The sequence below is a fragment of the Vulpes lagopus genome, chromosome 4, assembly GCF_018345385.1.
Source record: "Vulpes lagopus strain Blue_001 chromosome 4, ASM1834538v1, whole genome shotgun sequence".
Taxonomy (NCBI): domain Eukaryota; kingdom Metazoa; phylum Chordata; class Mammalia; order Carnivora; family Canidae; genus Vulpes; species Vulpes lagopus.
Window position 1 is genome coordinate 119,198,188 of NC_054827.1, and position 14,546 is coordinate 119,212,733.

Below are 14,546 nucleotides of genomic sequence, written 5' to 3' on the forward strand. Positions count from 1 at the left end.
TATCTCTCCCCCCCTTTTCTAAAGATTTATTTATCTCAGCGCGATAGAAGGTGCACACGCAGAAACGTGTGCAAGCAGGGGGTGGGGCAGAGGGAGAAGAAGAAGCAGACTCCTTTCTCAAGTCAGAACCCAATGTGGTACTTGATCCCAGGACCCTGATATCATGACCTGAGCTGAAATAAAAAATCCAGAGTTGGACACTTAACCAACTGAGCCACCCAGGTGCCCCTGCTTCATAATCACCTTAATAGCTATAATATCTCCTCGCCTGGATAAATCTTAACTTTTTTAACCAAGTTGTTTTCTTCTTATTTGCCTGGATTTACAGCTATCTGATCAACATCACAGTAGCTAAATCTGTTGCACATAGTGGTGACTATTTTGTTAGGATAAATCCTCAGAATTATTAGACTGAAAGTACATGTACATGTTTAAGATGTTTGATATGTATTGTCAGACTGCCCTCCAGAAAGCACCTGTCCATGTGGCCTGAATTTTGAAAGTCCCTTCTATCTGTATAATAAAACTTTTTTAGGACCTTTGGATGTGTGTTACCTCTGCTGAGCTATAATGTAGCTTCAGTAGAGAAACATGTTTATAATGCTTGAGAAGGAGAAAGAGCCAGTCTCAGTAGCTCAAAACAAAAAAGAGTTCTGTTTTCCATAATTACATAATAAGTTTTCTACTTTCTTTGTTTTATATACCATAAACAATAGAACTACAACATTTCTCTCCGCTTTTGGAAGCTTTGAGTCTTTGTTATGGTTCTCTCCGTTGCTCCTGTTAGAGGACAAACTCAATCTCCAGAAGATATCACTGATAAAGAATGTCAGGTTTCAGGTGTAGTCCAGCCAAACCTGTTAGATAAATGGAAATATACTGATGGGACTTACTTGGCCATTAAGCACATTTTCCCTTGGAAAATTGGAATTGATACCACTCGGCCAGAAAATATGTTTTTCAGGTTCATGAAATCTGCAAATGTGTCCAAAAAATTAAAGTATGCTAATTACGATGGATATAGAAGGAAGGATTGTTCCTCCACTCTTACCTGGTGGCCTAAAAGTAATTTTTATGTGTTGGATCAAAGTAAAAATTGGGTTAGACAGTTGATGGTATATGATTTGATCTTTTAAAATCTTTTGAGTTTATTATTATGCTTTTCCTTCTTTTCACTTCTAATTCATATATTCATATATATGTCCTGAGGGCTTGCTTAGGTCATGTCATCTTCTAAGTAATTTAAAAAATTTTGCCATTGTCTTTCTGACCTTTTTTCTCTTATTGTCTGTACATTGGTTTTAATCATAATTTGTCAAATGAAAGGTTATTTATTTATTTATTTTCAAATGGAAGTCTTTTTAAAAGGCAAAACAAAGTAGCAAAGCAATTAAAAATACTACTTTAATGTTCCCTTTTAGGGAAATAGCTATAAACTTACATCTTAGAATATTTTGTAACCAAAGAATTTGTGGTAACATTGAGGTGATGGGTACAATTTAGTAAGTTAAATCAAATACAGTAACTAGCATGAATTCAAATCTGTGATTTTTAAAGCATATAGAAAAGACCAAATAAGGCAGACCAAATTACTCTAGTTTTTACTGGGTGGTAGGATCAGTTATGATTTTTTTGTTTTCTTCCTGCTTTTCAAATTTTCTTCAGACTTTTATTATGGGCCATGTGTGACCAAGTGGGGGGGGGGGAACTTCTCTTGCCAACATGAAATGTTTTATATCTGTTGTTTTATAGACTACAGGTAAAGCAATAAGGATTGAACCATTTAACTGTTAAATGATAAAATGTGGTAGTAATCTGAACACTCATTATTGAAGAGTGGGAAGTGCAGAAGAGGAGACATTTAATTATGTATATAGTTTGGAATTTATGATGTACTTGCATTTACATATGATCTTATATTTGTGTAAATTTACATATACATTTTAATATCCTTGCATCATATATTTACATGTATGATGTACTTGCATTTACATACACATACATAAATTGAATTATTTATTAGCATTTACTGAATGTGAGTCATATTCCTTAAGCTCATAAATTCTAAATAATATAATGAGAACCTGGGAAATAGATACCAAATGAATAACTAACCTGAAGCGCTCAGATTGACCATGTTTTGTGGTCTCTGAACTTCCTGGTGATGAATGTTCTTTGGAAGGGAATGTGTGTGAGAAATAATGTTGTTATTTACTCTTGTTCATTGAAGTCTGTCTAATCTTGCTTTAGGAGAATGACATCTTCCTGGGCTGGGAAAAAGGAGCTTACAAGAAATGGGGAAAGAGTAAGAAAAAGTGCTCAGATCTGACTCTAGAAGAAATGAAAAAACAGGCTGCTGTCCAGTGTCTTCGCTCTGCTTCTGATGAAGTAGGTTCACGTTTTACTTCTAATACTGAAGAAAAAAAGAGGTGGAGCAGGGTGAGGAGGGGGGGTGGGGTTTTTTTTTTTTTAAGTATACAAATATAACATCTTGATCAAAGAAACGTAAACAGTAAACTACTCATTATCTTACCACTGTGGTGGGAACAGTATCACTTCTTCCTCTAGGGCATTTTTCTGCATAAATGAAGTTGTATAAAATATATTTTTTAATGTAATATTACAATTAGAGGATCCACCAAATTATATATCCTTTTTTCCCATTTAACATGCTCCATCTTTTTATTACATTATCTTCTTTGTAATGGCTAAGTTCTATTTCATCAAATAATATTCCAACAGCAATATAATACACTCTTTATTAGTGGATACTCCCTTAGCTTGCTCTTTTTTTTTTTCTTTTTAAGTAATCTCTATGCTTAAACTCATGACTCCTAAGATCCAGAGTCTCATGCTCTTCTGACTGAGCCAGCAGGCACTCCTGTTCAGCTTGCTCTTGATTTTCTGTTATGCTCTCCAGAATATTTTTATGTGTGGCTTTTCCATATTCTAGATTATTTCTTTTGGATCCATTCCTAGAAGTGGGATAGCAGTTTAGTATTTTAAGGGAACTGCATTTCCTTATGATTCATATAATTTTTTGTTTTAAGAACATATTACAAGAATTTTTTTTTTATGGATCTTTTTTTTTAATTTTTAAAAAATTTTTTTTTTTATTTATTTATGATAGTCACAGAGAGAGAGAGAGGCAGAGACACAGGCGGAGGGAGAAGCAGGCTCCATGCACCGGGAGCCCGATGTGGGATTCGATCCCGGGTCTCCAGGATCGCGCCCTGGGCCAAAGGCAGGCGCCAAACCGCTGCGCCACCCAGGGATCCCCCCTTTTTTTTTTTTTTTTAAGTAAGCTCTATCCCCAACATGGGGCTTGAACTCATGACCTAGAGATCAAGAATCGTATGCTCTACTAACTGAGCCAGCCAGGCTCCCCCGTAAGATTATTTTATTATATTAATCTTCTAATACTTCACATGAAATAGTTGTGTCCTTTAGCATCCTGAAAGAACAAAATGGTTTGAGAATATAATCACCCATTTAAGTTAATACTATGTAGTTCTTACTACTCCCTGTAAGATGTACTCTCTGAGATCCTTCTACTTAGAAAATTATTTTGCTTTTACCAGTTATTTGAGATGGTGTGGTTTTAAGTGCCTTTTTATAGCAGAGTTGAATTGAAAGGATTCTGTCCTCCAGAAACTTCTTAATTTAAATAGGTGATTATGGGACGCCTGGGTGGTGGTGGTTGAGCATCTGCCTTCAGCTCAGGGCATGATTCTGGGGTCCTGGGATTGAGTCTCATATCAGGCTCCCCACAGGGAGCCTGCTTCTACCTCTGCCTGTGTCTCTGCCTCTCTCTCTCTCTGTGTCTCTCATGAATAAATAAATAAAATCTTTAAAAAAAACATTAAATGGGTGATTATATTCTGAAACCATTTTGTTCTTTCAGGATGCTAAAAGACACAAGAACTATTTTATATGAAGTATTAGAAGATTAATAAAGGAATCATATGTGTTACCTAATGGCTAATGTTGGGATAATCGGGTTTGCTCCATTTGATAATATTCTGTGTGGCCACCACCCAGCTCACGTGCCTTTTAAGGCTTGTCCAAGAGTGCGTCCCAGCTGTGTGTTCTCATCCCGCTCAGCGCCACATGTGAGAGCCCGAGCCCCTGGCACGGATGTGTTCTGTTCATGCGTGCCTCACCTCCTCAGTTGCAGTTGTTCATTTCTGTCCTCCTTTCGTGACTGTGCTCTTTGGGGACCGAGGCTGAGCTCCCCTTGTGCCTGTCTCCTGGTGCCTGAAAGTGAGTGCAGGCACAGGGGATGATGGAATTGCACACACTCAGGTGTTAGGGAGTCTCCCCTGGGCATCCCTACCCTTCCTGTCCTCTCCCACTGTGTTCCTCTCCCCCACCCCTTTGATTTTTGCCTTGTGATTTCTTGAAACTGCTGCCTCCTAGACTGTGGGATAGGGATTTGGAAGTTACCGCTCATGTGGCTGTCTGAGGAACTGGCTCATTACAGCAAGTGGAAATATTATGAACCTAGTTTAAGAAAAAGTGGGATAATATACACAAAGGACGTAGGGATATCTTACTGAATCCACGTCTGGAAATGCAGGGCCCGAGGAACGCCTCAACTAGGAAGAAAATGATTGGAAGTCAAAGTTATTTTCTGTAATGATCCATAGTCTCTCCTTTGCTTCCCTCTCTGCTTCTGGGTCATTCCATCTCTCTCTGGAGTCTGGCTTTCTCCACTTTAGCACGGATGGTGGGAAACACCACCTGCTAGCCCCATCCCCACACCATTGCTAAAGGCTAGTACCTAGCACCGATCAGCTATGGACAGGGTAATTGGCTGGGTGCGGGCAGGAGCACACCCGATCAGGTGGTGGACTGCAAGGACAGGCAGCATTGCCTGGGGGTCCACTCCTGGAGCTAGAGGCAATGCTCTGAAAGAACAGGGTGGTTGGAGAGTTACCCAGGAGGTATTTCTATCTGACACTGTAAGGAAAGTAATTTGGAGTTGAAAATGGCAGGTGGTTTTTTTTTAAAGGAGGTTAGTTCAGGTAAATACTTTGAAAAAAATCCAAAGAAGCTGCTGAGTCATGGTTGGGAGGAAAATGTGAGTCAGGAGTTTCAGTCTGGGAAAGGATCCTATTTCTGCTTTGGACCAAAGTTGCTTGAGAAGTGACTCTTGGCTTCGGCTCACAGTGAAGGGAAGCCGAGTGGAAAACACAAGGGTGCTTGACATGAACTGTGGAATAAGGAGGAATACGGGCACCTGTCCCAACCCAATGCAAGACCCTGCTTCCCTGCCTCATGGTGCTCGTGTCGGGTTCATCCTAGCTGAGCGTGCTGCATGCTGGAAAGGACTTGGTGTGAAGTAGGAGCAGTGCAAACAAAGCAGAGTGATTCTTTCCATTGTTTCTTGGGAAAAATGCTTTCCTTTGCTGGGAGGTTTATTTTTCTAGCCCAGTGAAGTCTACTTTTCCGGTTTGTTCTTCTATCTCTCTCTCTCTCTCTCTTTTTTTTAACACTTATTTATTTATTCATTTGTGAGAGACATAAAGGCAGAGATCTAGGCAGAGGGAGAAGCAGGTTCCCTGCGGGGAACCCAGTGCAGGACTCGATCCCAGGACCCCCGGGATCATGACCTGAGCCAAAGGCAGACGCTCAGCCATTGAGTCGTCCAGTCATCCCTGTTCTTCTAATTTTATAAAAAAATTGTTGCATTGTTTTTTCTTAATGATGAATGCTTTTAATCTCACCAAATGAAAACGAGCTGAGTAAATGAACGTATGAGACATGTACAAGGAGCTGGCTTTGTGCTTGGGGAATGAAGAGGAAGCAGGAAGTTCTTAAGCCAGCTCTCCTGGTTTGAGGGAGTCAGTGGAAAGAACCTGGAAAAAGACCTTCTTTCCTCATGGTCCGTAACAACAGAAAGGAATCACTGTGAATGTTCATAAACTGTAGGTTGTATGTCCCCGGGCTTTTCTTTCTAGAATCCATCTGCTGGCATAAGGAGGTCCTACATAGGAAATTTGAATGTAAATGTTTTGTTTTCTGTTTTGGCCACAGTGAATGTTTGCATGTGGGTATGATGTTCATTGCCTAAATATCGAGGATGATACATATGTGGTTCTGTGCTCCACTTTCCCACCCAGTCTCTACCATCTGATCAGAATCAAAAGCCCTGAACAAGTTTACCTTCTGACTAAAATGTTAATGACATAACTACAAGACAATAACACAAAGAGGCTGTCCTAATATTAGGTAGGTAGGTAGGGGTGATGTTATGCATTACCTGTGAGATGAATTCTTTTCTTGTGACTTTCATTTGTGCCTGTTACAGGTACCATGTTAGTTGTTGCTATAAAAGCATCCATAGCATCAGACTCATCACTGTGTCATGGCTTCGGTAGAGTGGCTAACTTCCCTGATTCCTCTTGTGCATACGTGTGATGGGACCCTGTGTCTCCTCCCAATCTATCCCCACAAATTGTACCCCATATGACAGCACATCTCTTTAACCTGCTCAGCTCAATATTTTGTCTAAGAGATGTCACCAAAACAGAAAACTCAGTTATGTCAAATTTAATTTTATACATTGAATAAAGTTTGGCAGCACCTGCAAAGATTTGGGCATCTGGTCTTGATTCCTCCAGGAGGTCATGAACTTGGTGGGCTTTGCTGTTTGTGAGGTCCCGCTGAAGTGCCTTTGCTGATTCCCTGCATCTGCACCTGCAAGTAACGTGCCCTTCTCTGAGCACTTGCTTTCTCTAGCACATTTTGCATCTGCTTTGGTTAGAGTTGTACCAGAGCCTATAAAGGGGGTGGTGCACCTCACGCCACTCCCAGATGCCTGGTTTTATGAAGTGATGCTCTCCTGAGCTGTCTGTCTGTGTTGTCAGTGGACACGATGTGTGTCTGATGTCAACTATATCCAGACCTCTTGCCCCATTTTAATATTTTTTTAAAGATTTATTTGAGAGAGTGTGAGCGAGGGGTTGGGGGAAGTGAGCATGCAAGCATGAGCATGCAGAGGGGAGGGGCAGAAGGAAAGGGAGAAGCAGGCTCAGCAGGGAGTCCTGTGTGACTGGATCTGAGATCATGCTGAGCTTGAAGGCAGATGCTTCACCAACTGAGCCCCCCCATGTGCCCCTCTTTCCCCTTTTTAAAGACTATGAAGCAGTGTTAAAGTTTGCCTGCTCTTGTTTTTTTTAGAACCCTCAAGTTTATTTGGTACTGTTTTCTTAGTCCCTGGAATTGGAGCTTTTTGTATTGCTTGTTTTTGTTTTAATAATGAGTTATATTTCTGTTTATTTAAATGGAACTCCTGAAAACTGCATCAAAGCTAGTATTTTGTCGCCCGTTTTGGGCATCAGTGGAAGAGGAGAAACCGCACCAGGCCCTGTTTGGGGAGTAAGTCAGGCTCGCAGGCAGTGATGACTTCATGAAGTTTGGAAGTGGTGCTGTGCTTGTCCTGGGCTGGGCTGTTGCTCGGCCTGAGGCTGCCATGGAGCCCCACTGAGAGATTCATGCCCTGGGTACCGCGGCGGGGCTTGTTGGAGTTGCTCATATTCCAACATTGAAGCTCACCAGTAGAAGCATGTAGTACATCTTAGTATTTGCATGTGTATAGTTTATATGCTGTACAGGGTTGAATATATAAAGACTGAGTTTCATGGCGGTCTACTATTGAAGTTAATTTTGACAGTACATATTAATTGTGTCTTTGCACCTGACTTGTGAACTTAGCTCATTCTGGATAATAAGAGTATCAAAATAGTAATAAGTGACATGTATGGAATGCTTAAAATGTATAAGTTTCTGAACATTGCAAGAAGTGAGGCTGTGCTTGCTCTGTAGGCCAGACCCCTGCGAAGCCGGTCAGTGGTTGCTAGAGCTCAGGAGTTCACGGCTCTGTCTACCTTGCTGAGGAAGCCTTGACCTTACCTCCTCGGTATAGATGGGAGGGGGAGGGGGCATGCAAGAAGTGGTCAAGAAGTGGTCAAGAAGACCTGTAGGCCTTGGGGAGGATTTTGGCTTTTCCTCTGGGAAGTGAAGTGTTGGAGGGTCTGGAGCAGAGGCTAGTGTAGCCTCACTTCAGTGCCGATAGGACCCCACAGGCCGTCTCACTAAGTTGGGATGGGACAGGACGGGGCAGACTCCGAGAAAGCAGTGGTCTAAAGGTAGAGGACAGTGAGAACTGATTCTAAGTACATATTGAAGGTAGAGCTGACAGGACTTGATTTGGGCTGGAGAAAAGGGTGACATTATGGAGGATAGCTGTGGTTTTTGCAAGAATGCGATTTTTAGAGATGCCTAGGTGGGGTGGCTCAGGCAGTTGAGCGTCTGTCTCTTGATTTTGGTTCAGGTTATGATCTCAGGGTCATGAGATGGGGCCCCAAGTCGGGCTCTGCACTTAACGCAGTCTGCTTGGGATCTTCTCCCTCTGCCACTCTCCTTGCTCCTGCACACACTCTCTTTTTAAATAAATCTTTTTTGAAAAATGCAATTTTCATTTCTGAGGAAAGGAAATTATGGAAGAACCACTAATCTGTGTGTGGAGGTGTGAATAGACCTTTGAACGTGAGCTGCTGTGGATAGGGCTACGTGGAGACTTGGAAAGGACGGCTGGGTGGAGTGGGGGGCTGGTGAGGCTTTATGGTTTAGGGAAGAGGTTGGTTTGTTAGTGTATCTCGCCCAGACCCGGAGATCTTGTGTTTCCAGGGCCAAGTAGGAAGCTGAGTAAGTGCGGCAGTAGGGAGTGCTGAGGCCTCTCTCCACACTGGTTGTGGCTATGATGGGTGCTGTCTGATGGGGCCAGATCTTCTGATCTGTCTTTAGAAAAGGTAGGCTATTTTGGTTTTTCAAGTAATTCCTGAATATCAAACATCAAGTGAGGATATGAGAAAGGGAAGAAACAAAAGCTGCTGCTATAAAATCTGCAGCCTTGGTGGCAAGAGGGCAAAAAGGAGGCATGTGTGGGGTTGTGGTGTGGGATGTAAAAGAGACTGTGTGCACGAGGGGGTGTGTCACACTGTCCTGCTGCAGAGGATGCAAAGCTTACCGTTTTTTAAGCTTTGATTAATCAAGTTCTTTGATGGTTACTTGTAACAGAGGCTGACATCCTCTACTTCCTGTGACAAATTATAACTTTTTTGCCCATCATTCTAGGAAGATGGGGATCTTGTCCTCTCTGGCATGTAGTAGGCATTTGATAATGTTTACCAGTGGATATTTCTCTCTTCCTCTATACCATATTCTAGAGAACAGCTGTAAATAAGAACTGGAGGCAGCCAGTGGGTAGATTTTTGTTGACCTTCCTGTGGTCAAGGATGGGACTCACAACCCTCATGCAGGTGCCTTGGCAAAAACAGTTTTTTGTTTGGGGTTTTCATTTTTTTTTTTTTAATCTTTGAAAGGCAGTAGGCCAGAGGTGTTTATCTATATGCCCCTGCTACTTATTGCATTATACCTGGCCATATCACATATTTCTATGACTTCCTGGCCACTGAAGGCATGAGCTTATCAACCTGGTATAGATTCTCAGTTGTCTCACATGGTGCTCTCTTGTTAACATTAACTTAGTTCTAAATTTTAAAAAGGTTTTTAAAATGGAAGTGAGTGATCCTTTATGTATGTCATCACCGGTAGTCATATCTCAGTATCTAGTTGGGTTTTCTCTCAATAATCTTCCAACAGTGCTTTGGAAATTAAAATCTGAGGGTTGCCTGGGTGGCTCCTTTAATTAAGCTTGATTTCAGCTCAGGTTGCAAGATCGAGCCCTGCATTGGGCTCTGTGCCTGGTATGGAGTCTGCTTAACATTCTCCCTCTACCCCACCCCCAGCTTGCACATGCACTCCTTGTTTTCTCTCTAAATAAATAAATAAATAAATAAATAAAATTAAACTATGAGATCTGAAAGACTGTAAAAGAGTTCAATCTACATGCAGGGTAGGTTTAAGCACAGGAGTATTTGGAAAGGTATACCTTAGTTATTGCTGCATGACAAAGTAGTCCAAAATTAATGACTTAATACCAATAGCCATTTTTACTTGCTTACAGTTGTGTGGGTCAGCTAGGGCTCAACTGGGAAGTTTTGTTGCTGGTCTTGGGTGGGGTCTCATGCTCTGGCAATCAGATAGCAGTTGGGACTGGATGATCTGTGATTGCCTCTCCTTCTGGTGTCTCCACAGGGATCACTAGCTGTGACCTACACATGGCTAGTACAGGCCTCTGTACAGGCAGGTGGAGCCCAGGAGTTCGCATCCCAAGAGCTCATGCATCACACTCTGTGGTGTTTCACTGTGGGCGAGGCCTGTGCTGGGCTCAGTCCCAGGAGACATGGTTCACTGGGGACACCAAAGTGCTAGGCTTTCCCTGTCCTGGTAGATATAGAACCAGGCAGGACACTAGGCACCCAAGAGGGGAAGCTAGGAGATGCCTAAATGGAAATTGCAAGCTAAAAGTCAACAAATTGGTGAATCCCCATCCCTTTCCTCCATCCAGCTGCCGTGGCATTGAAGGTCAGGACTGTTGTGAAGAAGACATATTCGGGGGACAAAGGGATCTTTTCTTGTTCTAAACACATAGTAGAAATGAAAAAGTTCAACAGAAGAGTTGGAAGGTAGGGCAGAGGGAATCCCCAGAAAGTAGAACAAGAACACTGCAGGAGCTGTAGCAGGAGAGAAGTCTGGGGGCTGCTGGGGGAAGCACGTGGCTGTGGTGTCGCTGTTTTCCGGGTGTGGCAACTGAGTTGGTGATGGGTGATCTAGGTAGGGTCATGTGGAGAGCCCTGGGATGACATTTAACCCGAGTTGCTGCCTGCGAGCAGGGTCCCTGTCAGCACTTAGGGAGTGTCCATTTCAAATGATCTCTCCGTAAGAGATGAACTGTTGAGGTGGTTAAGAGTGTGGTTTGAAAATGGAGAAGTGTGGTGACAGGGCAGTGAGTGTGATCGCCTTTGTTCCCTTGTGTTGAGAAGGATGGGCACAGTGAAGAGCATGGAGGAGGATGACTGAAGATGTTGTGGGAAGGGAGCAAATGAAAGAAGTTTCCAGAAGTAGTGGGATGGTAGCTGCCGCATTTGACCGAGGCCCAGCCTCCACGGGCAGCCTCGGTGAGGGAGCAGGGCTGGCAGCGGCCACGGAGTCCAGGCGGAATCCAGAGGATGTGGGGTGAGCTGGGTCAGGTTAATTATCTTTCTTACGCCTCCAACCTCAAAGTCAAAGCAGAGCAAAATTTAAAGGTGTTTTAGAGGCAGTGATAACATTAATGAGATTCTGAGAAATGAAAAACATACACGAAATCTAGAAATGGCACCAACGTTCAGGTGACTGATGTGACAGGCACTCTGATGGTGCCTCACATGTATGACATCTTAGTTTGCCCTCATGAATCTTGAGGAAAAAGTATAGTGTTCTCAGGGTCACAGGTCAAGCAGCACAAACATCATGCTACCCAGTGAGTATGTGGCAGGGTCACAATTAAGACCTAGACTGTTAAAAAAAAAAAAAAAAAAAAAAGACCTAGACTGTTGGTGTGCTTGCTTCCGCAGCACATATACTAAGACCTAGACTGTTGGAACCCCAGAGCCAAATATATTCCACTTGGCCATTTCCTCTGAGCGGCAGGCATGATTACAGCGTAAAACCCGGGAGGACAAGGGCTCTTTCTCTCTCTCCGTGGGTCATACATGGCCCACGGGTGCTCGTGATCTTTGGTTGACTGAGGGAGTGCTACATCAGTGAATGCTCATGCATCAGAAACTTGCCAGTCTCCCTGTGTGCTGCACCAATTTCCAGGTCTAGAGTACTGTTACTTGAATTTTTAGCATGATCTTACTTACTGTTTGGGGGCATTTTTACATATTCATTTGATACTGTGCAGTGACTGTAAGTGATACTGTTTGGAAAAGCAGTTCATGAGTTCAGGATGTTAGCATTTTTTTCACCTATAACGTGTTCTTCCTTACAGTTATCACTGTTACTTTTCTTTTTTTAAGATTCTATTTATTTTGTTTATTTATTTATTGGGAGCAGAGGGAGAGGAACAAGCAGACATGGGGCAGGATCCCATGATCCTGAGATCCCAACCTGATGTGAAACTAAGAGTCAGATGCTTAACCAACTAAGCCACCCAGATGCCCCTAATTTACTTTATTCCTTAAGATATGGTAGGCTCTCAGTATTCTTGAGTGCCCCTGGGATATGATAGACTGTAGAGATACTGGGATATCTAATAGTTTATATCATAATTGGGGAAAGTATATAGAACTTCTTGTTACCACACCAAATTCTCACTGTAGAATACCTGCCAGGGGATGACCGGGTATGGTGCTGCTTAGGGTACTCCTTTTTGTTTTTCAGTTCACCATTACAGCCCCACAGTCTAATGATTAAGTGTAATGTAAGTAGGATGCTGTAGGATTCAGGACAGGATGATCTAGGCCTGGTGGTAGAGCTTGCTTTTTCTATATTGAGTTAGGGAGTGAGCTCACTGCTTTGTTGCCATTTATGTATGAGAGCAAATACACATACTTCTAACCTGCATTACTGCCCAGAACAACTAAACTTCATAGATGTGTGGACGTAATTTCCAAGACAAAGCATGAGAAATAATGTCTAGTTCCTCCGTTATCATGACTGTCGCACGTAGACTGTGGAACGGCCAGCTGCTGTGGGGTCCCTGGAGGCTTGGGCTTCTGCACTGGAGCCTGGCACTGGGTTTAGAAACACAGTGACATAGGCTTGCTGTACAGAACAGCATGCAGCGAGTGGCGTGTCAGCTGACACCGGTGTTAAGTTCGTGGTCTGGAGGAAATGCAATAAAACAGCCACATTCAACACCCCTTGAACATTATGGTAAGCAGAGGCTTTCTGATGGGTTTGTGTAGTCAGAGCAGTGTTTGTGACTAACATTTGCCACGGGTTTTAGGAGGGGCTTTAGGGGAAGAACGGCTCTTTTGGGGCCCATCTATTTCCCTGGCGCCCCCTCTGTGCTGTATCCCCAACTAACAGCTGTGATCTGCCGTGGGTAGAGGGTAACCGTCCGTGTCTACAGTTAACCATTTTCACTGTGTTCTCTTTCTTGCTGTTGGAACTGGCACTCTGTGCTTTCTTGTTGAGGATATCCATAATACTTGTGCTGAGTCACTCTGAGTTCAGTGAAGGGGGAAAAGTTCTATTTTTAGCTGCTGCAGGCCCCGTGAGGGCAGCGGGTTGAGTGGAGTCAAGCGCACCTGTCTGGGTCGGGCCCACCTAAGAGAGACTCCCTTCCGAATTAAAAGGGACTTCTGACCGCTGAATAAAGTCCTCAGAAACACGTTTGCTCTTCTTGTACCCCATGAGGGATTTTTCTTTCTTCCTTCAGAAACAGAAAATTCTTAAAGTTTAGAAGTCTACATAGTGAAAGATTGTTGGTGTCTGTTTCCAGCATTCATTTTTCCTCAAAGTTTGGCTGTTCTGGTGATCCTCCCGGTTTCATGCTCCTGAGGGCACTGTCCTGAGATGTCCCCCGTCTGCTGGAGCCTAACACCCTGCTCATGACCTTGCAGACAAAACAGAGCTTGGGTGTGTGCTCAGCACTGTGGTGTGCTCCATGCTGCCGTTTCTGTTGCAGTTATCAGTGTTCACTTAAGAACAGAAAAACTTAGCCTTGTTTTCTCTAGACTGTGAGCAACTAGAGGAGCTATGTGAGATTTTTGCAATTTTTTTTTTCTCCTTCATACTGAGTCTGGTACAAGACCTGGCTCACCTAGATATCAAATATTTTCAGTGGTGACTGACATTTAGTTGCTGACCCTTGGGAAGACAGGCCATCCTGGGAAGTACATTAATATTTTCACATTTTGTCGTAAGTGCCATTGAGGGTACTTTATTGGTAAAGTACGTGGACTGGATCAGATTGGCAGACCTGTAGTGTTCCAGCTTTTATGTTGTTTAAGCATTGATAACGTATTTCATTTGGAACGTGGAAGATTTGTGAAACCTTTACATACAAACAAGGGTGTACGGATTCCTGGCAGGAAACTAATGTGTATTTCTGTTCTCACACAGAGCTCCGGTATCGAGACTTTAGTGGAGGAGCTCTGCTCCAGGCTGAAAGACCTTCAGAGTAAGCAAGGTGAGCACACAGCTGCCAGAAGACCGTCTGCATGCAGTGGGCTGTGGGCACTGTGAGGCTTCATTCAGGAGATCCTAGAATTGGCCAAAGACAAGAAGCCCGTCTTTGTTTTTGGTGTGTCGCCATGCCAGCATCATGCTGCGTCTTCAGCTGTTAGTGGCTTCTGGGTCACCCTTTGCAGTCACTTGTAGATTGATCCCTACTCTCAAAGGAGTAACATAATCCACAGGTGCCCTCATGGGGCAGGGCGGGGGTGGGGATGTTTTGTTTCATCTTCACATAGAAGCTTAGGGATCAGGAGCAATATTTCCTCTTTCCCATCTTCATACCCCAAAGGTGTTGACACGGTATTTCAGGTTCCAAAGGAACTTCTGCCTTGACTCTCAGGTTTTTTTGGGAAAGGCAATCTGGAGGCTCATTAGAGTCATTTTGATTCGTGAAGCCTTACAGCTTC

The 14,546-nt window shown here is 43.2% G+C and overlaps 1 protein-coding gene across 5 annotated transcripts in view; it reads left to right on the forward strand.

Annotated features, from left to right (window-relative positions):
* The window catches only part of KIAA0232 (KIAA0232 ortholog), an 89,638-nt gene that overhangs the window by 53,811 nt on the left and 21,281 nt on the right, over positions 1 to 14,546 (forward strand). For 4 of the 5 annotated variants that reach the window (XM_041751624.1, XM_041751626.1, XM_041751627.1 and 1 more), the window contains exons 3-4: positions 2,251 to 2,388; positions 14,026 to 14,092. In XM_041751624.1, coding sequence (XP_041607558.1) covers positions 2,251 to 2,388; positions 14,026 to 14,092 — 205 coding nt within the window. Of the gene's footprint in view, positions 1 to 2,250; positions 2,389 to 12,742; positions 12,832 to 14,025; positions 14,093 to 14,546 lie in introns of those variants that run through there. The other variant, XM_041751628.1, reaches the window with a different exon arrangement.